This window comes from Eublepharis macularius, chromosome 12 (assembly GCF_028583425.1).
Source record: "Eublepharis macularius isolate TG4126 chromosome 12, MPM_Emac_v1.0, whole genome shotgun sequence".
In the NCBI taxonomy this organism is placed as follows: Eukaryota; Metazoa; Chordata; class Lepidosauria; order Squamata; family Eublepharidae; genus Eublepharis; species Eublepharis macularius.
The window spans coordinates 73,544,355-73,570,668 of record NC_072801.1 but is presented as its reverse complement, the minus strand read 5'-3'; the positions used below and the strand labels follow the sequence as shown (position 1 = coordinate 73,570,668).

At 42.5% G+C, this 26,314-nt stretch overlaps 2 protein-coding genes across 2 annotated transcripts; both read left to right on the top strand.

Annotated features, from left to right (window-relative positions):
• Positions 1-6,557: 6,557 nt before the first annotated feature.
• Positions 6,558-13,388, top strand: LOC129339893 (olfactory receptor 6M1-like). The gene is made up of 3 exons (XM_054994467.1): positions 6,558-7,456; positions 12,224-12,262; positions 13,097-13,388. The coding sequence occupies exons 1-3, from the start codon at positions 6,618-6,620 to the stop codon at positions 13,386-13,388; spliced, it is 1,170 nt and encodes a 389-aa protein (XP_054850442.1). The 5' UTR covers positions 6,558-6,617.
• Positions 13,389-19,613: 6,225 nt separating this feature from the next.
• LOC129339892 (olfactory receptor 6M1-like) lies at positions 19,614-20,543 on the top strand. The gene has a single exon (XM_054994466.1). It carries the CDS (start codon positions 19,716-19,718, stop codon positions 20,541-20,543), a length of 828 nt encoding a protein of 275 aa, XP_054850441.1. The 5' UTR covers positions 19,614-19,715.
• The last annotated feature ends 5,771 nt before the right edge of the window (positions 20,544-26,314 follow it).

Sequence of the window (26,314 nt, the reverse complement as noted above, 5' to 3'; positions counted from 1 at the left end):
AAGGCGTAACCTTATTTTCCCCCTTGGTAAGATGGCAACATTATGGATATATTTGAATTGGATAAGGATTTGTAAGGCTGGAAATTATGAACTCAGGAGTCAACAGACTGTGAGAAACATGAATGTATCAAGAATTTGGGAAGCACAGGGTACTTTTATAAGTATTTTATGTATTTCAACACTAGCATCTTTAATATGTGCCACAAAACCAAAACCCACTTTGTTGTCCAGTGGGAAAAATCCACTTCAGATATTTAAGCTAAGCTAAATCACAGAGTTACTATTTAGATGCTGTTAAATCTCAGTTTCTGTCCTGGATTCTGGGTTTCTTTTTGACCTAGATAAATGGCCATATAACTTATATGATTGGTAGGAGGAAGAAAGAGGAATATTGGAACCCAGTCAGAGGCAAAATAGACAAAGCTACGTGGTATTGTTGAACATAATAATTGAGTCAGTTTGGTGTAGTGGTTAAGAGCAGCGGGACTCTAATCTGGAGGGCCAGGTTTGATTCCTCACTCCTCCACTTGAAGCCAGCTGGGTGACCTTGGGTCAGTCACAGCTCTCTCAGAGCTCTCTCAGCCCTACCCACCTCACAAGGTGATTGTTGTGGGGATAATAACATACTTTATAAACCATTCTGAGTGGGAGTTACGTTGTCCTGAAGGGTGGCATATAATCAAATATTATTTTTATAAATACTGGCATTAAGTCAGTAAATGTGTAATGTTTATAGTGTTTTGAGTTACTGAAAGAGGTCAGTTGACCATGTAACAATGGGAAGTGAAATGAATTAAAAGCAATGTTTATGTTATATAAAACCAGGACCCATCCCATGTGGACATTCAATAGAATTGAGTGAGAATAACATGAGGAAGTATACTTTGCATTCAGACACAAACACCATTTTTTTTACTAGCCCTTTGCTGTGTAGACACATTTAATGGAAGAGATGCTCTCCTCACTTCTACACATATTAAGCATAGAAAAGGGGGAAGCAGTTTCTGGACAGTGCAAATGCAACTTACTTTGCCTCGACTACCTACTTGGTAATTATTTCTCTTTGACCTGATTACGTCGTATGTGAGAAACAGCCAGGAGTCCATGGCTTCATTCACAGTCTCCTGCTGTGCTCTTGATCAGAGATGGGCATAAACAGAAAAAAAATGAACATGATATTCGTTTTTCATTGCCATCCACTAACAGGGACTCGCAAACAACCACAAACATGGCCCTGTTCACAAACATGTTCATGGTTTGCTGTTTGTGGGGGCCAGCAGGCTGTTCTCCAGCCCTCATTCAAGTCAAGATCCCTACTGCACCACTCCCAGAAACTAGACCTGAACAGGCACCAGGAAATGTACCAATAATAAGTAAAAGCTTGGCCCCAGAGGCTGGCAGCAGCCCTGGAACTTGAAGGAGTAAATCCCTCTCCCACCACACACAAAGAAAATTCAAGCTCCAATGCACTCTCTCTGTCAAAATGCCAACAGCATCTCTCTCTCCCTCTCCAAAGCCAGAGCTGGGAGCCCCCCTCCCCCCTGGTCTTAGTTCCCTTGTAACAAATTTGGAGCTCCACACTTGAAAGAAAGACCTGCCTATCAAGCTAAATTGGGCTTAGATTGGGGTTTCCAGGGCAACAGCAGGAGTTCAGACAGAGTTCAGATAATCATATATATATTTAGGTTGTTACTTAACCCCTCTATTTTGTCCCCCTACTTGTTTGGGTTGAGTTTTGGGAACTTTCCTCCACACCTCTTTTTTCTTCCTTAGAGTTCAGACATCACTGCCTAAGGGCCAAGCTACAAGTGATGAATGACACTTGAACGGCAAGTGTATTTCTCCCTGTTCACTTGCCCTCCACTCAATCCACTTGCTGTTCAAGTGTCATTTGTCACTTGTAGCTTGGCCTTCAGTTGCCAAGGGAATTGATTGCAGGTGCCAGATTGTCTGGCTTGATGAACAGCAAAGAATAGCAATGAATGAGGCTTGCAACGACTGCCTTTTTGTTTGAATGGGCCCTCATGATCAGCTTGTTTGCGAACAGCAGATTGGGCTGTTTGTGGCTTTTTTTGTTCGTATTGCTGTTTGTGCCCATCTCTACTCTTGATCTTCCAGAGTCTGGTCATTATATGTAGAGACTTTCAAATGGCATCTGAATTTCTAATTCATCGAATTGTTGTTAACAATGAATGGAAAGCCTAGTCTACCAGAATAAAAAAGAGATTGTATCTTTTCTTACAGAAAGATTATCACTGATACATATGTGACGAGGAGAGATTGTACACTTTTATCAGAAATTTCTGCATTCATTTTCATAGAATGCCTACTGTGTTATTTGGCTTGGCTTTGGATTTTGTTGTGTCCTACTATGTGAGTGTGTTTTAAAAGAAAAAAGAAAAAAGAAACACCAGATTTTGTATCAATGATTTAGTTTGTGAAATAAAAAACTCTGTTTGTCAGTGTTGAAAGCAATGTCCTTTTGCTTGGTGGTTAGGTATGCATAGAAAAGGACAGGGGAAAGTAACTGTTGAATGATTGTACCACTATTTGTTACTACCAGTGGTGTGTATGGGCCCCGATCTCTATACCTTGATGAGGCTTGTTTTTATTCTGCATGACACCATTAATCCATCCATGCCTTCAGCCTTTATTCTGCTGAGCCAAAGCAGCAGAAGACATCAAGGGATGGAAGCAGAAACCAAGACAAATTTAGCCAGGTCTGTGAGACCTCCTATCTTTGTGTATCAAATCCATGGTCCAATACAAATCTGGCATAAGTTGAGAAGGCAACTCACCATCTTCCTCTTCCCATGTTTCAAAGTTGTTATAGGATACATCATTTCGGGTCTGTACACCCTACATATATATATTTTTTTAAATTCTCTATCTTTTGGCTATTTTTAAAAGGTAGCTTATAGAAGCTGGTACATACATAATTAAGAATTAACCCAATTCTGCTGTTATCCTAACAGCTACTCAGAGAAAAGAGCAATGTTCCTTCTCCATTTCTTTCTGCGAATCTGGTTTTTCCAATTAAGCCATTTCCCATATGAATTGTCACTGACTAAAAATCATGCTATTAAAAAAAAAGCTCTGGGGCCTAAAAATACTTCTCAAATTGGCCTCATGAGAACCATGAAACTCCTTAAGAGAGTTCAATCCCTTGGAGATGAGAAGCAAGTGAAGCAACTGGTAAGTTAGGTGTTCCAAGCTGTTCTCAAACCAGTAAGAATGGAGATGTGCATAATCAAGTCAGGGAAAGGGAAATAGATGGAAAGAAAAAAAGAGAATAGGAGAAAAAAGACTGAAAACATCAGACTCAAGATCAGATTGTTTTGCCTAAGGAGACAGATCCACTGTACACCAAGAAATTCCCACATCTTCAGACTTCTTGTCTAGTGAATGTTTGAAATTGTTTCAAACATAACTTGCTTAGATGTTTCCCTCCTGATTTATATGCTGTGGCAGAATTGTAGTATTATTTCCACTCCTTCCATTGCTGCTGTAGTGGTACCAACTCCAACAAAAAGCATCCTTTAGCATCAGAAATATGACAGATGTTCTTTCCCATGGTTTCCAGAAAGTTTCTGATTGCTATGAATGTGGACCTCAAGGAAGTTTGTACTAACTTGTAATTAGGTCCACTCTCATCTAGCTAGAACATCACTTCCAAGGTCAAGAAGTTTATGAACCAGGTTACATTGAACACTCCAATATTGGCTTCCGTAGATTATCAGCCTATGGTCACATTGATAAGGTGAGTTAGTTGTTCCTGAATATATATTGTGTTAAATGACAGACAGATGCAAATGAAGGCAAAGAAGTCAACTGCAACATGACAGAAGAGGCTATTTAACCAGATGCATGAATTTGGCAGCAAACATCTGGCTAATCTATGGCTCCTCTGTATGTATCTGTGTAGGAGGCAAAACCTGTTCTAAAAGTTAAGATTAATAGCTAAAGTCATGGGTGTCATCAAAACAGATACTATACGTGAAACCTCTTTGCTATACAAGATAGTCATTATGTAGTGTTTCCAGTATAGCTTATCTAGGGTGAAGCTGAAACTCAGAAAATACAGATACAGCAGAAATATCTGCTTGTACTACCCCCGTACTTCAAACCCAATTGAAGAATGGTTGTTGTGGAATTTCCGGGCTGTATATCTGTGGTCTTGGCATTGTAGTTCTTGACGTTTTGCCAGCAGCTGTGACTGGTATCTTCAGAGGAGTAGCACCAAAAGACAGATATCTCTCAGTGTCACTGAGAGATTGGTGACACTTTTGGTGACACAGAGAGATCTCCGTCTTTTGGTGCTACACCTCTGAAGATGCCAGTCACAGCTGCTGGCGAAACGTCAGGAACTACAATGCCAAGACCACAGATATACAGCCCAGAAATTCCACAACAACCATCATTCTCCGGCTGTGAAAGCCTTCGACAATACATCCAATTGAAGAATGGCTTCCAAAAATCAATTGTTCGGGGACCATTTTTGCCTACATTATCCTTTCTTCTGTCCCCTGACAGTGAAAAAGATTCTGATCACTACGTTACCACAGCAACTACAAGGACGTTTCTGCTACTTTGTTGTCAAAACCACTCACTCAGACATAAACATCAGTTCCTGGGATGGGCAATTGATCCTCTCTTTCACCAGATCAAACAAAGGAGAGATGCCAACAACCGACTGGGTGAATAGCAGCTTGCAACCGTATGAGTAAGGTGAGTTGCTTTCTAAACAGTTGAGCCTAATATGAGATAGTGTTGGATCCAATCATGGGAAAGGTTTCAAGAATGGGTGGAAGGAAGAAAGTGAATGGAAAGTAATTGATCTGATACAGCAAAGGAATTCTTATACAATCGTAATATAGAAAGGAAGAACAAAAAAATCAAGTCTGGGAGCGCAATTCCAAAGGAAAGATATTTTCAGCTTTTTAGTTAATGGAAAAATGGGATGTTTGGGACGGGGCATATAATTCAAGTTTATAAAATTCTTTGTATTTTGGAGAAGGTGGGTAGAGTGAACTTTTCTTCCTCTGCCATATGACAAAATCTTGGAGTAATTCAATAAAATTCACCACCAGTAGATTCAGGACAGCCAAAGAAAGTAATGAATTGAATTTGCCACCAAATGATGTGGTAATAGATGCCAAATAGCTTTAGATTAGATAAAATCATAAAGAATAGAACAATCAGCTATGAGCTATGATGATTGAAGATCCATGCTCAGAGACAATGCACATCGGAATACCAGTTGCCAGGGGTGAACAGCAAAGAACCGCTATCGCCTTCTTACATTGTATGTGAGTTTACTTTATGAATAAGATCTTGAATTGTTCAGAGAGAAAAGGAGTTCCACCTTTGTGAAATATCTATGATGACTTTACTATTTGATCTTCCTTTAGCTTCACAGACTTCATTGTACTATTTTTGATCATGTATTGGGTTTTCTGTAAGAAAGAATGTCGCATCCAATTTTGTGTGTGTGTACTCACAAAAAATATTGATATCACAATGGTAAAGTCTTTACTGTGTCCCATACTACCATTCACATCAGAAATCAAAGTCTTTTTGCTTGAATCTATTCAAGTTTAATTATTTGAGTTCTCACTCTCGAATTTAGATGTTTAACTGAATCTAAGTGTATCATGAGGTTGGTAAAGATTATTACAGTTTTATAAGTTTTATAATCTGTTATATTAAACTGTTTTATTTACTGTTTTATTTACAGTTTTATACAGTTTTATAATCATCTCCTCCTTTTTCTGTTGTTGTTGCTGTTGTTGTTGTTGTTGTTGTTGTTATATTTATATTTATATCCCACCCTCCCTGCAAGCAGGCTCAGGGTGGGTCACAAAAGAAGATAAAATATACTCAATAAAATCACAATCAATTAACACAGCTTTCTAATAAAACACCTGATCACTGTATAAAAGAGAGGCTCATTTGGTGGAAACCCTGATGGCCTCAACCATACGCCTGGCAGAACATCTCCGTCTTACAGGCCCACCTGAAGGAGAAAAGATCTTGGCGGGCCCGGGTGACCTCAGACAGAGAGTTCCACCAGGTCGGGGCCAGGACCAAAAAGGCCCTGGCCCTGGTTGAGGCCAATCGAGCCTTCCTGGGGCCAGGGACCACCACCAGGAACCACTGATATTCTACCAATATCTCCCATGATTATATTATATTATATTATATTATATTATATTATATTATATTATATTATATTATATTATATTATATTATATTATATTATATTATATTATATTATATTATATTATATTATATTATATTATATTATTATACTGCTGTATTTCTTCTTAATGGCTCTTAAAGTATACATATTCAGGATCGTTCCTAAATGCCATAATTAAAGCCAGTTGACAATCATTTCAAATTTTTCTTTATTAATAATTTCTTTTCCTAGCATTTTCATTTAATGCAAAAATCCCAAGTCCTTTTATCTAGAATGAATAGCAACTCTGATCACATAACTGTTCTTCATTCCTTCTGTTTTGTATTTTCAGAGAGAACAAAGAATGGAGTTAGACTCTGGCAACCAATCATCTGTTAAAGAATTTGTCTTCCTGTCTTTCCCAGTACACCGTGAGATGCAGATCTTCTTCTTTCTGGTCTTGCTGCTCACTTACCTCCTAACCCTCATGGGAAATGTAGTCATTCTCTGCCTTATATGGACCAACCAAAGTCTCCACACGCCCATGTATTTCTTCCTCAGCAACTTGTCTTTCCTGGACATCCTCTTCACTACAGTAATTGCCCCCCATATGCTCTCCAATCTTCTGGCTGAGAAGAAAATCATTTCTTTCCCTAGCTGCATCACCCAGCTTTATTTTTATTTCTTCCTGGGGACGGTGGAATTCATCCTTTTAGCTGTCATGTCATTTGATCGTTATGTGGCCATATGTAACCCACTGAGATACACTGTAATTATGAATGGACGGGTCTGCTTTTTAATGGTTTTGGGATGTTGGGTGGGAGCCTTTCTGTCAGTCCTTTGTCCTACAGTTGTTGTCTCCAGACTTCCTTTCTGCCGGCATGCCATCAACCACTTCTTTTGTGACATTGCACCCTTGTTGGAAGTGGCCTGTGTGAACACTCACTTCATAGAACTCCTTGATTTCCTGATGTCTTCTCTAGTTGTCCTCAGCTCTTTGATGCTCACTGTGGTATCTTACAGCTACATCATCTCCACCATCCTCAAAATCCCATCTGGACAAGGGAGGCAGAAGGCCTTTTCTACCTGTGCCTCTCACATCACTGTGGTCACCATCGCCTATGGAAGTTCCATCTTCATGTATGTCCGTCCAAACCAAAGCTACTCCCTGGCTTTTGATAAGGTTGCTGCTGTCCTGACAACAGTGGTGACCCCACTTTTGAACCCTTTTATATACAGCCTCAGGAATGAGAAAGTCAAAGATGTTTTGAAGGAATCCCTAAATAGGATATTTCTGTATGAACATGTGACTTAATTTCACCAAGTTTATTTTTTAATTTAAGCAAGTTAAGCGAACATTCTGCATTCTTGGGGCTGTGAGCACCTTGGAGAACAGCAACTTCTATTCCCTTTCCATTTATTCCATTTTGAAATTCAGCATCAACAACATCAAAAATAGTCCAGTAGCACCTTTAAGACTAACCAGTTTTATTGTAGCATAAGCTTTTGAGAATCAAGTTCTCTTCGTCAGATGCATGATACAGAGACTGGTCAAATATAGAAGAGGAGGGAGGAGAAGAGGAGGAGAGAGAAGAGGCAATTAGGGGGGAGGGTGCAACCAAAACATTCCTTTGCTAGTATATGTAAACATCTCCTTGTGGTGTGTGGATCAGTTGGCTTCAAAGGAGTTTCCCTGTTAGTTTGTAGCAGCCAAACAGCTAGACCATCCAACTCCAATGCAGTATGAGCCTTCGACAACCACAGCTCTCCCTGGCAGATGCATCTGACAAAGAGATCTGTGGTCCCCGAAAGCCCACGCCAGGTGCCACTGAGCTCCCCCAGACCCCGCCTCTGTAAAGGAAATCTGTTACCTGTGATAATGTGATAACCATTCATAGTCCATATTCAGTCCCAGCTTGACAGAGTCAAATTTGCATATGAATTCCAGTTCAGCAGCCTCCCGTTGGATTTTGCTTTTGAAAGGTTTCTGTTGAACTACAGCGACCTTTAAGTCTTTGATGGAATGTCCTGGTAGATTGAAGTGTTCTCCCACTGGTTTCTGGATGTTTCCATTTCTAATGTCAGATTTGTGTCCATTTATTCTTTTGCGTAGAGGTTGGCTGGTTTGTCCAATGTACAGAGCAGAAGGACATTGTTGACACATGAGGGCATATATCAGATTGGAGGATGAGCAGCTGTAAGAGCCAGAGACAGTGTAGTTGATGCCATTGGGTCCTGTAATTGTATTCCCTGGGTAGATATAGGGGCAGAGCTGGCATCTGGGTCTGTTGCAGGACCTGGTACCTGTGCTGGTGACTCTGCTGGCCGATTCATGGTTGTGAGTGAGAAGTCGTTTAAGGTTGGGGGGCTGTCTGTAGGCAAGAAAAGGTCTTCCACCCAGGGCTTCTGGGAGAGAGGTATCATTTTCCAGGATGGGTTGTAGCTCACTGATGATACGTTGGATGGGTTTGAGCTGGGAGCTATAGGTGACAACCAGTGGTGTTCTGTTGTTAGTTCCTTTAGGTTTGTCCTGGAGCAGACTGTTTCTGGGTACTAGTCTGGCTCTGTTGATTTGTTTCTTCACTTCATTTGGTGGGTACTGTAGTCCCAAAAATGCTTGTTGTAAATCTCTTAAGTATGAGTCTCAGTCGAGAGCATTGGAGCAGATACGGTTGTAACGTAAGGCTTAGCTGTAGACAATAGACCGAGTGGTATGTTTAGGGTGGTAGCTGGAGACATGTAGATATGAGTATCGGTCTGTTGGTTTCCAGTATAAGGTGGTATTTATTCATCCGTTATGTAGTTGTACAGTGGTGTCCAGGAAGTGTACCTGTTGTGTAGAGTGGTCCAGGCTTAGGTTGATAGTAGGGTGAAAGTTATTGAAGTCCTGATGAAATCTCTCAAGATCTTCCTTCCCATGGGTCCAAATGATGAAGATGTCATCCAGGAATCTTAAGTATAGTAGTGGTTCCAGTGGATGGGAGCTGAGGAAGTGTTGTTCCAAGTCCGCCATGAATATGTTAGCATATTGTGGTGCCATGCGTGTGCCCATGGCTGTACCATTAATCTGTAGATATAAGTTGTCACCAGATTCGAAGTAATGGTGAGTGAGTACGAAGTGACAAAATTCAGTGGCGAGGTGTGCTGTGGTTTTGTCCGGGATAGTATTCCCTATAGCTAGCAGTCCATCTGCATGTGGGATATTGGTGTATAAAGCCTCCACATCCATGGTTGCTAGGATGGTCTCATCTGGTAGGTTGTCAATGGACTGTATTTTCCTGAGGAAGTCAGTGGTGTCCCGTAAATAGCTGGGTGTGCTGGTGGCATAGGGCCTGAGGATAGAGTCCATGTAAATGCCATCAAGTCGCCTTACTTACAATTACACTTGATTTGAATAATTATGTTATGCAACTCTCTCTCCTTTCTCATTAATACCATTCTAATTTCTGTGGATTTGGGGGGTTTTTTGTATGATTGGATGAATTTTGTTAAATTTGGCATGTATAATCAATATTAATTTGATTTGCAGTTAAATAAAATAATCAAACGAATAATCTAAGATATTAAACTTTATTAGCCTGCGTAATATGTTGAAAGTAAAATGGTTGGAGTTTCAACTTGTGACAAATTTTATTAATATATTTTCAATTATCTTACTCAGATGTGTCATACTGGAGATGACAGGGAAAATTTATTTTGATAATTAATGTAATTTATATACCATTGAAATTATTATTTCCTTCATTTAATAGTGCTCTTTTTATAATATTCCTAGTATGTTCTTTTATTGTTTATTCTTTTTGCATGATAGGATCAATTTTTAATATATACAATAGGTCTAACAATCAGATTTAGAATGTACAATTAATAACAGATAGACTAACAGTTAATAGAATATATGGTAGAATACAAAACGGTAAAAGTTCCACCTATGCTGAATCCCCCCTTGAAAGAAAGAAAGAAAGAAAGAAAGAAAGAAAGAAAGAAAGAAAGAAAGAAAGAAAGAAAGAAAGAAAGAAAGAAAGAAAGAAAGAAAGAAAGAAAGAAAGAAAGAAAGAGAAAGAAATGGGTTATCAGATATATTTGGAAATATTATAGTTCTTTGTTTTATTTTATAATAGAAGTGAGGGAAGAGAAAAACTATAATGTTCAGTTATGTATTATATTTTGATGCTATCTTTCATGTAGCTCAGATCTGTTACTATATTATTATATATCTTTTACTTATCTTTTACTTTTCTTTATATTTTATATCTTCTTTCCAGTGTAGCCTAATTTATTATGTATAAGGTTCTATGCACTTTCAATTGTTATTGCTAACTTTTTTTCTAAATAAAATCTTATTTATTTATTTTTAAGAGTCGCCTATGACTTATGGCGACCCTATGAAAGAAATACCTCCAAAATGTCCTATCGTTCACAGACTTGCTCAGATACTGCAAACTGGAGGATGTGGCTTCTTTTATTGAGTCAAGCCATCTCGTTTTTGGACTTCCTCATTTCCTACTGCCTTCTACTTACCATTATTGACTTTTCCAGAGAATCTTGTCTTCTCATGACCCGGTCAGAGGCAAAATTGATAAATCCACGTGGCATTGTTCAACATAAATACTGACATTATAACAGTAAATGTTTATTGTATATTGTGTTACTGAAAGAGGTCAGTTGACCATGTAATAATGGGAAGTGAATTGAATTAACGTTTATGTTATATAAAACCAGGACCGATCTCACATGGACATTCAATAGAATTGAGTGAGAGTAACATGAGGAAGCAGACTTTGCATTCAGACACACGAACCCTTTCATTTTACTGGCCCTTTGCTGTGTAGACACATTTTACTCTCCAACTTTCTACACATATTAGGCATAGAAAAGGGGGCAGCAGTTTCTGGACAGGGCAAATGCCACTTACTCTGCCTCGACGACCTACTTGGTAATTATCTCTCTTTGATCTGATCACATTGTATGTGGTTTCAATCATAGCCTCTTGCTGTGCTGTTGATCTCCTGAATCTGGTCATTACATGTAAAGACTTTCAAACGGCATCTACTATAGCCGTGTGAACTTCTCCAGATGCGCATATATATATATATATATATATATATATATATATATATATATATATTACAGAAAGATCATCACAGATATATATAGGATGAGGAGAGGTTGTACACTAGTATCAGAAACTTCTGCATTTGCTTTTTAGAATGCATACTATGTTATTTGTTTTGGCTTTGTATTTTGGTGCATGCTACTATGTGTGTGTGTGTGTGTGTGTGTGTGTGTGTGTGTGTGTGTGTGTGTGTGTGTGTGTAGCAACAGCCACTTTGGCTGGGAGATGTAATTTGCCTCCGTGGAGGAGAGAGGCAGACGGCGTCATCCCAGGCATCCGGGTACGTGCTGGGAGGTGGAGCCAGAAGTTTTATAAGGCTGCTCTGCCCCTTCGTGTCCCAGTTGCACCTCATGTTCAGTGAAAGGGAACACATCATGCTCATCTCTCTCCCAGTCCAAGGACATGAGAGGATCAGCCATCTGCCTTAGAGGGCAGAGCAGAGTTGTGGGGCAGCAATGGTTGCTTCAGGAGTGGAGTCGGACACAGCATTTGTAGCAGTGCCTGTGGCAGCAGAGTGCATTCTAGATGTTGCCACGGGAACACAACAACGGTGGATTGTCAGGCCCATCTTGTGCAGATCGTGTGGCCGATAAGCATCTGGGGCACTTGGGAGCTGGCAGCAGCAAGGGTGTCCTGGTTGGGAGATTTCACCTGCAGCGAACAATGGTCTTCAGACCATGTCCGCATCCTGACCAAGTGTGGGGGTTGCTTGACTGTTGCACTCCATTAACCCCATTGTGGGGTAGGATGGTTGCCCCTCCTTATTGGGTATTTGTGCCACATTTAGGGCTTGGGCCTCTAGTCCCTTGGTGGCTTAGTGCCTTCTCCCCTCTGGGGTTCAGCTCCAAGGTCTTGCAGCTTTTCAGGGCACTTCAGTTTTACATAGGGCAGAATAGGCCCATGAGCCATTTTGTAGGACATGGTGGCCTTTTTAGGCGTGAGCCCCAGGCCTCACTGCCCTTAAGGTGTAGCTGTGGAGGATGGTTTAGTGGGCCCAGAGACCATTTTGTAAGGGTCCCGGGGGCTATTTTTGATTTTCTCAAGGGTGGCTGGCTATTTGGCATACCTTTCTGGGGGAAGGAGTTTTAGCTGTTGCAGTGACAGAGCGGAAGTCGTATTTTGTCACAGGGCAGCAGCAATGCTTCCCAAGAAGTGAGAGGGAATATCCAAGGATAAACAGCCCGAAAAGTGCCCTCTGCCTAAAAGACACCTCATTTTTTTTCCTCCTTGGAAGAGGAGGATGATGTCTTCAGCCACTGGGAAATTTTGAAGTGTCTTGTGACGGCTTCCAGGATAGCTTCACTTTATGACATACTGTCTAGTTTGTCAGCTCTGGAAGGCTCTACAGGATTGGGAGGCCCATCCAGCATCCCTGAGGGTGATAGAATCAGCGGTCAAGTTCTGGAGGGCCCACTGGAAGAGGCTGGCCCGCTGTTGGGCAAGGGAGGCTAGGCAGCAGAATGCCAGATGGCATTGACAGTGCAGCCTCTGGAGATGGATGGCAAGACCATTTGGTCTCATCAGGGGTATGCATGGCCATGGGAGCCCTGGGGTCAGGCTCCTGCCCCAGTGTCCTCAGGTGTGCTTCAGCCTGTTTGCAGTCAGGCAGGCACCTCGCAGTCTGAGAATATTTCATGTGGGTGGCCACAATTAGATCATCTGTCCTTCATGGGATTCCTGATAGAGGCAGCTGGTTGGCCACCTGTTACATCACAGGCTCAGGTGGGAATGCTGATGGTGGCGCCTTGGGGTTCATTTTACGGGACTCCTTGGGCTAATTATGGGATGATGCCTTTTAGGGCTTTGCCTTTTGGTGACACAGCAATGCCACTAGGTGATCACCTTTTCCCAGCAACAAGGGAGAAAATCCTCAAGGAGGAATGTGTGGACATCTTTGCCCTTCTCTTCAGGGAGCTGCAGAAGAAGGGTAAAGATGAGCTGGATGATGGGGATAAAGAGCTTCTTGAGCACCACAAAGTCGACAGGACCTGGGCTAACTGGGTCTCTGAGTTCCTGATTTATACAGATGTTATTGCCCGCACCCAGCCTTGGAGGGAGGCACTCCTGTTTCAATATATGGACATCATATAAAAGGGGTAGTCAGGTTTTGTTGTTACAGCTTGGCTGCAATATATCGAAGAATTCTGAATGCATGCCACCCGTAATCCTTCCATGCCTTTGGACCAAGAGCAGCAGCAGCTTTGCCTGCAAGTAATGTCCCTGGCATGGCCTAATGCTGGTGACTGTTCTGATAGTGGACAACCTGTGCATTGGACCACCACAGCACCTGGCGCCTGCACCCCCATGGGGCAGTCGGTTCAAGCCCCGGGTGCTTTGGTGGGAGTTTTTCTCCCAATGGGGTGTGCAGCAGGACAGCATGTAGGTTCGAGCATGAGTACTCAATATGTAGGGGACCCCACCTGTTTATGACCTGCAAGTGATAGAAGTCATTCATTAAGCATGATTGCAGTCCTGTGGGGTGAAATCTCTGGGAAAGGACCCCAGCCCAATAAATCTAAAGGTACTTGAGGCCATGGTGGCTGATTACCTCAAGCAAGCTGACACCCAGTTCTTGTTAAATGATTTTACTTTTGGTTTCCGGCTCTTGTTTCAGGGTCCTAGATGCCGCGTCATGTCATCCAACCTATGTTCAGCAGTTGGCATGGAAAATGTAATGCAATCAAAAATAACAAAGGTATGTGCCAAAGGCAGGGTACTGGGGCCATTCCCTTATCTGTCTGTCCTGTATTTGAGGGTCTTTCCTTTGGGTGTGGTTCCTACGATATCAGCTGGTGAGTTCTGGCTTATCCATCATCTTTCATACTCAAGGGGAGGGGTCAGTAAAAGATGCAATTCCTGAGCACTTGTGCTCAGTCAGGTACACCTCCTTTGAACAAATGATCAAGGTAGAGGGAGGTGTGGGCCAGGAGCAGAGAAGCTAAATGTGACATTTTGTCAGCATTCTGTCTTCTTATGGTCCATCCAGAGGACTTTAAGCTACTGGGCTTTTTCTTTTAAGGACCAATTTTACATGGATAGGGTGCTCCCTATTGGATACTCAATCTCCTGTGAAGCTGTCAAACAATTTAGCATGTTCCTTGTGCGGGCCTTACATTGGTGGCTAGACTGTCAAGACATGAACCAATAACTCGATGATTTTCTTTTTGTGGGCCTGATTGGTACGTGACAGTGTACCCGCCTCTTGGAGGATATTGCTAATCTTACTTGGGAGCTTGAAGTCCCCCTTGCCCATGAGAAAAAAAGAAGGCACATTACAGTTCCTTACATTCTTAAGGACTGAGCAGGACACGGTTAGGCAGACCTCACAGTTTCCAGCCAATAAGTTCCAGGACTTCAAGGCTCGACTGGATAACGTAAGTGGGAAATGGAATGTTTACTTATGGGAAATCCAGCAGATAGTGAGTCACCTCTTGCAGGGTGGTTGCCCCAAGCAGGGTGTTTCTCAGATGCCTCTGTGATACAATGGGTGCCCTCAGGCTTCCACACCATCCGCTGAAGTTTACTGCTGGCATGAGAGAGGACTTAGGGCAGAATTTTTAGAGGACACCAGTGGAGTTAACTTCTGGAGACAGGACCTGTTAGTGGAAGGGGAACTGCAGTTTTCCTCTGAATCCTCAAGTTTGACTGGTTTGGAGGTTTATCTCTGAGGGGATTGGTGTGCAGCCTAATGGTCAGCTGCTTTGGTATAAGGTGGGTCTCAACAGAGACCTAACATTCCTTGAATTTTTCCCAATGTTGATGGAGGTTCACTTGTGGGGGAGCAAGGTTGAGGACCACACTTTTTGGTGCAACAATATGGTGGTAGTTCATGTAGTCAACAAATTGAGCTTGACAGGTGTCAAATTCATTAGAACCAAACTTTCAAACCTCTACCGAGGGGAACAACATATTTCTGGAGAATTTGCAGCAAGGGCTCAGGTTGGTTTCAAGTCATCTGTGGGACACTAAGGCCAAATTTGAGGCTTGGCCTCGGTAGGGGTAGGTTAGAAGTTACAGGAAAATGTGTGGGCTGGTGAACACCCTTGAAATATCCCCATTGGTGAGGAATTGGGGTCTGTCAGGAGCAGATGGCTGCTTCATGCTCCAGTCGTGAGGACAGATGCCCTGGTGAGGAATCCTTGAACAAGCCAGTCCTCCCCAAGCTTTACACCTGAGTGGGGAAACTTTAAAGGGGTAAACCACTTTGCCTGGTGAGACAGGGTCCCGGCCATACGATGGAAGGCTCGCACCCAGGAAAGTGAGTGGTTTGCCCAGATAGGTCAGGACAGAGGCCCAGGATGACCTCAGGGCCTGACCTATACCATTCGTTAGGCCCTTGCCTTGGTTACAGATCCGTTGTTGTGATTTTAATAAAGCGGCCATTCAGTTCCCCACTCTGTGTCTGCCTCTTCATTCTGATGGGGGAGGGGGATATTAGTTGGTTTGGCTTTATATTTTGTTGTATGCTACTATGTGTGTGTGTTTCAGCAGCAAACCAAATCAGATTTTGTATCAGTGATTTCATTTTCGGAATAAAAGATTCTCGTTGCCAGTGCTGAAATCGACGTCCTTTTGAGTGAGGGTCAGGTATGCCCAGGAAAGGACACAGGAAGGTAACTGTCGAATGGTTGTGCCTCTGTCTGTTACTATCAGAGGTATGTATGGGCCCAGACTTCTGTGCTTTGATAAAACGTGCCTTTATTCTGCTGAGCCAAAGCAGCAGAAGACATCAAGCGATAGAAGCAAAACCTAACAAATTTTAGCCAGGTCTGTGGGACCGCCTCCTTTTGTATATCCAATCTGCGGCCCAACACAAATCTGGAATAAGTTCAGAAGGCAACTCACCATCTTCCTCTTTCCATATTTGAAAGGTTTTTATGGGATACAGCATTCCTGAGCTTTACACCCTACGTATATTTATTTTCAACATTTTTTCTCAGTCTTTTGGCTATTTTTGCAAGGTGACTTATAGAAATGGTTGCATAAAAAGTTAAGAAGTAACCCAATTCTGCTCTTGCCCTAAGAACTACTCAGTGAAAAGACCAGTGTTCCTTCTCCCTTTCTTTCTGCAAATCTGGCTTTTCCAGTCAAACCATTTCCCATATGAATCTCCACTGACTAAAAATCATGCTGTTAAAAAAATAAAATATAGGTCTGCGACCTAGAAATGCTTCTCAAATTGGCCTCATGAGAACCATGAAACTCCTTATGAGTTAAATCCCTTGGAGATGAGAAGCAAGTGAAGCAACTGGTAAGTCAGGTGTTCCAAACCAGTAAGAATGGAGATGTGCATAATGAAGTCAGGGAAAGGGGAATAGATGGAAAGAAAAAGGAGAAGAGGAGAAATAAAGAGTGAAACCATTAGAATCAAGACGTGATTGTTTTGACTAAGGAGGAGACTGCGCCTCTGTACACCAAGAAATCCTCACATCTTCAGACTTCCTGCCGAATGAATGCTTGAAATTATGTTTCAAACATAATTTGCTTAGATGTTCCCCTCCTGACTTATATACTATAGAAGAATTTTAATATTACTTCCACTCCTTCCATTGCTGCTGTAGTGGTACCAACTCCAGCAAAAAGCATCCTTCAGCATCATAAATATGACAGATGTTCTTTCCCATGGTTTCCAGAAGGTTTTAGAAAGTTTCCAATTGCGTCACCATATGAATGTGGACCTCAATGAAGTTTGTACTAACTTGTAATTGGGGCCACTCTAATCTAGCTAGAAGATCACTTCCTAGGGCAAGAAGTTCATCAACCAGATCGCATTGAACAGTCCAATATTGCCTTAAGTAAGCATCAGCCTATGGTCACATTGATAAGGTGGGTCAGTTGTTCCTAATTATATATGTTGTGTTAAACTGTAGAGAGATTCTAATGATGCCCTGCAGTCAACTGCAACATGAGACAGGATGCTATTTAGTTAGATAAATGAATTTGACAGCTTCACCATATGAATGTGGACCTCAAGGAAGTTTGAACTAACTTGTATTTACGGCCACTCTTATCTAGTTAGAAGCATCACTTCCTAGTACAAGAAGTTGATCAAACAGGTATCAGCCTATGGTCACATTGATAAAGTGAGTTAGTGTTCCTTAATATATATTGTGTTAAACTATAGAGAGATTCTAATGATGTTCAGCAGTCAACTGCGACTTGAGATAAGATGCTATTTAATCAGATAAATGAATTTTACAGTAAACAGCTGCCTAATCCATGGCTCCACTGTGTGTATCTGTGTAGGAGACAAAACTTATTCTAAAATTTAAGATTAATAGCTAAAGTAATTGCCATTTTCAAAACACGTACTAGACCCTAAATCTGTTTGCAATGCAAGATAATCAGTGTGTGGTGTTTCCACACTCTCAGCAAAGCCGATCTAGGATGAAGACTGTTGTAAACAGCTGGCACTGAGACATTACAGGTACAGCAGAACCCTCAGCTTGTACTACACATTTCAAACCCAACTGAAGCAAGGCTCCCAAAAATCAATTGTTAGAGGACCATTCTTGCCTACTTTCTCCTTTCCTTTGTTCCCTGGCAGTGAAAAAGTCTCCGGCCACTCAGTTGCCACAGCAGCTTCAAGGAAGTTTCATCTACTTTGTGACCCACTCGCTCAGACATAAACATCACTCACTGCCTGGGATGGGCAACTGATCCTCTCTTCTACCATAAAGGAGAGTTTCGAACAACCGAGAGGGTGGATGGCAGCCTGCAACCCCACCGGTAAAGTGATTTCTAAACAGTTCAGCCTAAAATGAAATAGTGTTGGATCGAATCATGAGAAAGGCTTCCAGAATGGGTGGAAGGAAGCATATGAATGGGAAGTAATTGATCAGATACAGGAAAGGAATTCTTATACAATCCTAATACAGAAAAGAAAGACTAAAAGATTGAGTCTTGGAGCACAATTCCAAAGGAAGTATATTTTCAGCTTTTTAATTAAAGGACATATCAGTTACTTGGTGCAGGGCATTTAATACAAGTTTATACATTCTTCATGTTGTGGAGAAGGTGTGTAGAGTGAACTTTTCTTCCTCTGCCATAAGACAAAGTCTTGGAGTAATTCATTAAATTTATCAGCAGTAGATTCAGGACAGCCAAAAGAAAGTAATGAATTGAATTTGCACCCAAATGATGTGGTAATAGATGCCAAATAGCTTTAGATTAGATAAAACCATAGTAATCTATCTGCTATTAGATATAATGCCTGAAGAAGACCTATGCTCAGAGATAGTGCACAACTGAATATCAGTTGCCCGGCGTGAACAGCAAAGGATAGCTATTGCCTTCTTACCTTGTTTGTGGGCTTACTTTATGAATAAGATCTTCAACTGCTAAAAAACGTTCAGAGAGAAAGGGAGTTTCACCTTTGTGAAGCTTCTATGATGACTTTACTGTTTGACCTTCCTTTAGCTTCACAGTGTTCCTATTGTAATATTTTCTACCATGTATTGTATTTTGTATAAGAAACAATGTCACACCCAGCTTTGTGTGTGGGTGCTCCCACAAAATTATTGATGTCCCAATGGTATAGTATTTACTGTGTCCCATAGTACCTATCACATCAAAAATCAAAGAATTTATTAAATTTAATTAGTTGAGTTCCCACTCTTGAATTTAGAAGTTTCACTAAATCTAAGCATATCATGACATTGATAAAGAAATGTTGTACTTCCGTATGACCTGTAAATCATCTCCTCCTTTCTTACCAATATCTTCTATTCTATTCTATTCTATTCTATTCTATTCTATTCTATTCTATTCTATTCTATTCTAACTGGAGAGCTGCTGTAGCACAGTGGTTAGGTGGTTCGGCTGCGAATCAGCACTCTATTGATTCGAATCCCACTACTGCCATGAGGTCAGTAGATGTCCTTGGGCAAACCATTCCTCTCAGCTCCAGCTCCCCAGCTGCACTGTGTGCATAATAATAACAGTAACTTGTTCACCACTATGGATGAGGCACTAATCTGTCTAGAAGAGCAGTATATAAGCAGTATATAGTAGTAGTAGTAGTAGTAATATTCTGTTTACTTATGTTGCTGCATTTCTTCTTAATGGACTTTAAGTTCTACACAGTCATGATTTTTCCAAAATCCTGTAAGTTCTATTTACATACAAATCTGTTTCATTCACACTCATTTCATATTTTTCATTATTAATTATTTCTTTACCTAGCATTTTCATTTAATGCAGAAATCCCATTAAAATTACCTAGAATGAGCAGAAACTCTGATCACATCCAGGTTCTTCATTCCTTCTGTTTTGTCTTTTCAGAAAGAACAAACAATGGAGTCAGACTCTGGCAACCAATCATCTGTTAAAGAATTTGTCTTCCTATCTTTCCCAGTACACCTTGAGACGCAAATCTTCTTTTTTCTGGTCCTGCTTCTAACTTACCTCCTCATCCTCATGGGAAATGTAGTCATTCTCTTCCTTATATGGACCAACCAAAGTCTCCACACACCCATGTATTTCTTCCTTAGCAACTTGTCTTTCCTGGACATCCTCTTCACTACAGTTATTGCCCCCCAAATGCTCTCCAATCTTCTGGCTGAGAAGAAAACCATTTCTTTCCCAGGCTGCATCACCCAGCTTTATTTCTATTCCTTCCTAGGGTTGGTGGAATTCATCCTTTTAGCTGTCATGTCATTTGATCGTTACGTGGCCATTTGTAACCCATTGAGATACACTGTAATTATGAATGGAAGAGTCTGCTTCTTAATGGTTTTGGGATGTTGGTTGGGAGCCTTTTTGTCAGTCCTTTGTCCCACAGTTATTGTCACCAGACTTCCTTTCTGCCGGCATGCCATCAACCATTTCTTTTGTGACATTGCACCCTTGTTGGAAGTGGCCTGTGTGAACACTGACTTCATAGAACTCCTTGATTTCCTGATATCATCCCTAGTGATCCTGAGCTCCTTGACGTTCACTGTGGTATCTTACAGCTACATCATCTCCACCATCCTCAAATTCCCATCTGGACAAGGGAGGCAGAAGGCCTTTTCTACCTGTGCCTCTCACATCACTGTGGTCACCATCGTCTATGGAAGTTCCATCTTCATGTATGTCCGCCCGAACCAAAACTACTCCCTGTCCTTTGATAAGGTTGCTGCTATCCTGGCAACGGTGGTGACTCCACTTTTGAACCCTTTTATATACAGCCTCAGGAATGAGAAAGTCAAGGCTGTTTTGAAGGAAGCTCTAAATAGCATATTTCTGTATAAACATGTGGCTTAATTTCACCAAGTTTATTAATTTGAGCAAGTTAAGAGGACATTCTGCATTGCTGGGGCCATGACCACCTTGGAGAACAGCAACTTCTATTCACTTCCCATTAATTCCATTTTGAAATTTAGCATCAACAACAATTATTGTGTAGAGCGTGTGTTATGTGCCGTCAAGTCACCTCCAAGTCATAAAGACCCTATGAATGAAGTACCTCCAAAAATGTCCTAGCATTAACAGACTTCCTCAGATCCTGGAAACTGGAGGACGTGGCTTCTTCTATTGCGTCAAGCCATCTTGTTTTAGGTCTTCTACTTTTCTTGGCATTATTGACTTTTCCTGAGAATCTTTTCTTCTCATGTACTGGTCAGAGTTAAAATAGTGGCATTATGTCAGTAAATGTGCAATGTTTATAGTCTATTGTGCTACTGAAAGAGGTCAGTTGACCATGTAATAATGGGAAGTGAACTGAATTAAAAATAATGTTTATGTTATATAAAACCAGGATCTATCTCATGAGGACATTCAATAGAACTGAGTGAGAATAACATAAGGAAGTATACTTTGCATTCAGACATACGCACCCTTTTTTTATAACTGTCCCTTTGCTGCGTAGACACATTTAATGGAAGCTATAGTCTCCTATCTTTCTACATTTATTAGGCATAGAAATGGGAAAAGCAGTTTCTGGTCAGTGTGAGTGCCACTTCCTCTGCCTTGACTACCTACTTGGTAATTCTCTCTCTTAGACCTGATTACGTTGTATGTGAGAAACAGTCAGGAGTCCATGGCTTCATTCATAGTCTCCTGCTGAGCTCTTGATCTCCTGGATTCTGGTCATTACATGTAAAGAATTTCAAACGGCATCTACTATAGACCTGTAAACTTCTCCAGATGCAATAAATCATCCTCCATGGATGAGGAACTCTGGCAATCCAGGTATTTGCCCAGGGTGGAGCTGGAGGCTTTATATGGCTGCTCTGCCCCTCGGCATGCCAGTTGTGCCTCATGCTCAGTGAGCAGGAACCCATCATGCTCACCTTTGTCCCAGCCCATGGATGTGGGATGCTTGACCATGAGCCTTTGACAGCTGAACAGAGTGTCAGGACGGCAGTGGGACACTGTGTGGCTTCAGCCACCTGCCTTAGAGGGCTGAGCAGAGTGGCAGTGCAGAAGTGGTTGCTTCAGGAGTGGAGTGAAGTGCAAGTTTGGCACTGCAGCCATGGATGTGTTAGTGGAGCGTATTCTAAATTTCTTCAGGGAAGCATGGTGGCAGCGGTTTGTCGGTTCCGCCTTGTGTGCTTTGTCTGGCCAGCAGGCATTTGCAGGTGCTTGTGGTCTGGCAGTAGCAAGGTTGGGTCAACTGGTTGGGTGGGTTTTACCTGTGGTGGCCTATTTGTCTTCAGACCATGCCAGTGCCCTGACCACGTGTGAGGGTTGCTTGAAATTTGCACCCCATCTCCATGTTGTGGGGTATGGTCATTGCCCCCCCCTTTGGGGGTATTTGGCTCCAGGGATGTTTGCCACATTTAGGGCTTGAGCCCCTGCTCCCTTGGTGGCTTAGCACCTTCTCCCTTCTAGAGTTCAGCCCCAAGGTCTTGCAGCACTTCAGGGCAGTTTCATTTTGCAAGGGTCGTAGTAAGCTTGGTGGCCATTTTAGGTGTGAGGCCCAGGCCTCGCTGCCCTTATGGTATAGCTTTAGAGGACAGTTTAGTGGGCCTGGTAGCCATTTGGGGTTTTCCCAAAGGTAGCCACTTGGCATATCATCCTGGATGGGGGGAGTTTTAGTTGTTGCACTGCCATAGCGTGGAAGTGAGGTTTTGTCACAGGGCAGCAGCAATGCCTCCCAAGAAGAGAGAGAGAAAACTCATGGGAAAAAAGCCTGTAAACTGCCCTCCTCCTACAAGACCCACCATTGCTTTGTCTTCCTCAGATGAGGAGAATGATGGCCCCATGTTTGTGGCATTGGAGCAAGTACGCCGTGTTCCAATGCCCACTACTAGGACAAAACAGAAAAGGCTGCTGTTGGTGGCTTCCATAGCTGCTTCACTTAATAACATATCTGCCTGTCCCACATTTGAGGGTCCCCCTTTGGGTGTGGTTCCTAAGAAATCAGCCAGCAAGTTCTGGGTTAACCATCGTCTTTCATACCCAAGGAAGAGGGGGTAGTAAGGGATGCAATTGCTGAGCACTTTTGCTTGATCAGGTACACCTCCTTTGACCAAGCAGTTAAGGTAGTCTGGATGTGTAGGCCAGAAGCAGAGATGGTGAAATACAACTTTAAATCAAGATTCCACCTTCACCCGGTCCATTCAGAGGACTTTGAGCTACCAGGCTTTTCTTTTGAAGACCAATTTTACATGAATTGAGTGCTCCCTATGGGATACTCCTTTTCCTGTGAGGCCTTCAAACACTTCAGCTTGTTCCTCGAGTGAGCCTTACATTGGTGATTGCACTGTCAAGAAATGGCCCAATAAATGGACGATTTTCTCTTTGTAGGCCTGGATGGTTCGGGACAATGTGAGGATTTTGTTAATCTTGCTCGGGAGCTTGGAATCCCCCTTGCCCATGAGAAAAAAGAAGCACTGTCGCAGTTCCTTAAATTCTTAAGGATTGAGCTAGACATGGTTAGGCAGACCTTACAGTTAACAGCCAATAAGCTCCAGGACCTAAATGCTCGACTGGATGACCTAAGTGGGAAATGGAAGGTTTACTTACTGGAAATGCAGCAGATAGCAAGTCACTTTAATTTTTCATGCAGAGTGGTTGCCCCCAGCAGGGCATTTCTTGGACAACTCTGTGATGCAGTCGGTGCCCTCAGGCTTCCAAACCATCAGCTGCGGTTTACTGCTGGCATGAGTCGAGCAGTAATAACATAATAATAATAACATTCGATTTATATACTGCCCTTCAGGACAACTTAATACCCATTCAGAGTGGTTTACAAAGTGTTATTATTACCCCACAACAATCACCCTGGGAGGTGGGTGGGGCTGAAAGAGCTCCAGAGAACTGTGACTCACCCAAGGTCACCCAGCTGGCTTCGTGGAGGAGTGGGGAATCAAACCCAGCTCTCCAGATTAGAGTCCCATGCTCTTAACCACTACACCAAACTGGCTCTACACTAAACTGGCTCCCCAGTAAACATCTGGGGAGAATTGTTAGAGGACTTCAATGGAGTTACCTTCTGGAGACAGGACCTGCTACTGGAAGGGGAGCTGCAGCTTTCCTCTGATGCCTCAAGTTTGACTGGTTTGGAAGTTTATTTTCAGGGGCATTGAAGAGAGGCCTAATGGCTGACTGCTTTGCTGGATGGGGGGTCTCAGCAGAGACCTGACATTCCTTGAATTTTTCTCAATTTGGTGGACATTTACTTGTGAGGGAGCAAGCTTCTGGAAAACTCAGTGTGCTTTTGGTCCGACAATAAGGCATTGGGTTCATGTAGTCACCTCCCTCTCCTTTAAATCTCCCAGTGTTATGAAACTGGTCTGTTCCTTGACACTTAGGTGTTTGCACCTTAACACATTGTTCTTGGTCAGGCATGTCCCTGACTGAGCAATGGCGTGGCAGATGCACCATCTTGCTTTCAGATATATTGGTTTCGTCAGCTTGCCCCTGAGGCCAACTTGCTGCCAGCTCAGATGCCCCAGGATATGTGGCAGATTGGGAGTCGGAAGTCTTCAGGGCCATTCAGTTAGCTCTGGCCCCCAGTACCCAGAGGGCATACAATCGCATGGTCTGGTGGCTCTGTGTTCAGGCATGAGGTAGGTCTCTACTAGTTGTGGTACATCATTGTAGAGCACCTGATACAGTTCTATGTGTCGTAGAAAAATAAGCGACAAGCGGTCAGGTACATTAGGAGCCAGCTGGTAACTCTGGCATTTGCGTGCAAAGCCTGTGGCCTGGCCAATTCCACGAGGGACTTCCATATTCAGAAGATGTTGGAGGTTTGGTCTCATGAGTCTGCAGGACCAAGGGATCAGAGGTGGCCATTCTCACCCAACATTCTTATGGGATTGAAAGCAGAGTGCACTACTGTCTGTCATTCTAAGTTTGAGGAAGTATTTTTTCATGCTGCTTCCCTGATTGACGTCTTTGTGGCACTAAGAGATACTGAGCTTGTTTCTCAGTCTCTGAAGGATGAGATGGGCCAAGCCTTAATGGCTAGGGATGTTAAATTGAAAGGGGACCAAGTAATAACAACTATCTAGCATTTCTCACATTGATCAGGGGCAAAAGGGAGTGGATGTCCTCCTCGGTCCATGTGCCGAGAGGGACTTATGCCCAGTCTTCACCTTTAGGAGTTATATCAGTGCCCAGGGGGATGAGCAGGGAATTCTGTTCTGTCATTCCAATGGTTTCCCGCTGAGCAGGCACTTAACAAATTGGGCCTGGCAAGTGTCAAATTCATCAGATACAAATTTTCAAACCTCTACCGAGGGGACGGAGTTCACTTTTCTGTGAAAAGGATCAACATATTTTTGGAGAATTTGGAGCAAGGGCTCAAGCTGGATTTAAGCCATCTGTGGGGCACTAAGGCCTAAGCTAAGGCTTCACCTTGGCAGTGGCAGGTTAGAAGTTTCAGGAAGATGAGTCGGTTGTTGAGCACCCTTGGTATATCCCCTTTGGTGGGGATTAATGGTCAGTGAGGAGAACTGGCTGCTTCACGCTCCAGTCGTGAGGACAGATGCCCTGGTAAGGAACCCTTGGACAAGCCAGTCTTCCCCCAGCTTTACAGCTGAGTGGGGAAACTTTAAAGGGGTAAACCACTTTGCCTGGTGAGACAGGGTCCCGGCCATACGATGGAAGGCTCGCACCCAGGAAAGTGAGTGGTTTGCCCAGATAGGTCAGGACAGAGGCCCAGGAGTGACCTCAGGGCCTGACCTATACCATTCGTTAGGCCCTTGCCGTGGTTACAGATCCGTTGTTGTAATTTTAATAAAGCGGCCATTCAGTTCCCCACTCTGTGTCTGCCTCTTCATTCTGATGGGGGAGGGGGATATTAGTTGGTTTGGCTTTATATTTTGTTGTATGCTACTATGTGTGTGTGTTTCAGCAGCAAACCAAATCAGATTTTGTATCAGTGATTTCATTTTCGGAATAAAAGATTCTCGTTGCCAGTGCTGAAATCGACGTCCTTTTGAGTGAGGGTCAGGTATGCCCAGGAAAGGACACAGGAAGGTAACTGTCGAATGGTTGTGCCTCTGTCTGTTCCTATCAGAGATACGTATGGACCCAGACTTCTGTGCTTTGATAAAGCGTGCCTTTATTCTGCTGAGCCAAAGCAGCAGAAGACATCAAGCGATAGAAGCAAAACCTAACAAATTTTAGCCAGGTCTGTGGGACCGCCTCCTTTTGTATATCCAAACTGCGGCCCAACACAAATCTGGAATAAGTTGAGAAGGCAACTCACCATCTTCCTCTTTCCATATTTGAAAGGTTTTTATGGGATACAGCATTCCTGAGCTTTACACCCTACGTATATTTATTTTCAACATTTTTTCTCAGTCTTTTGGCTATTTTTGCAAGGTGGCTTATAGAAATGGTTACATACAAAGTTAAGAAGTAACCCAATTCTGCTCTTGCCCTAAGAACTACTCAGTGAAAAGACCAATGTTCCTTCTCCCTTTCTTTCTGCAAATCTGGCTTTTCCAGTCAAACCGTTTCCCATATGAATCTCCACTGACTAAAAATCATGCTGTTAAAAAAAAATGAAATATAAAAAATCTCTGCGACCTAGAAATGCTTCTCAAATTGGCCTCATGAGAACCATGAAACTCCTT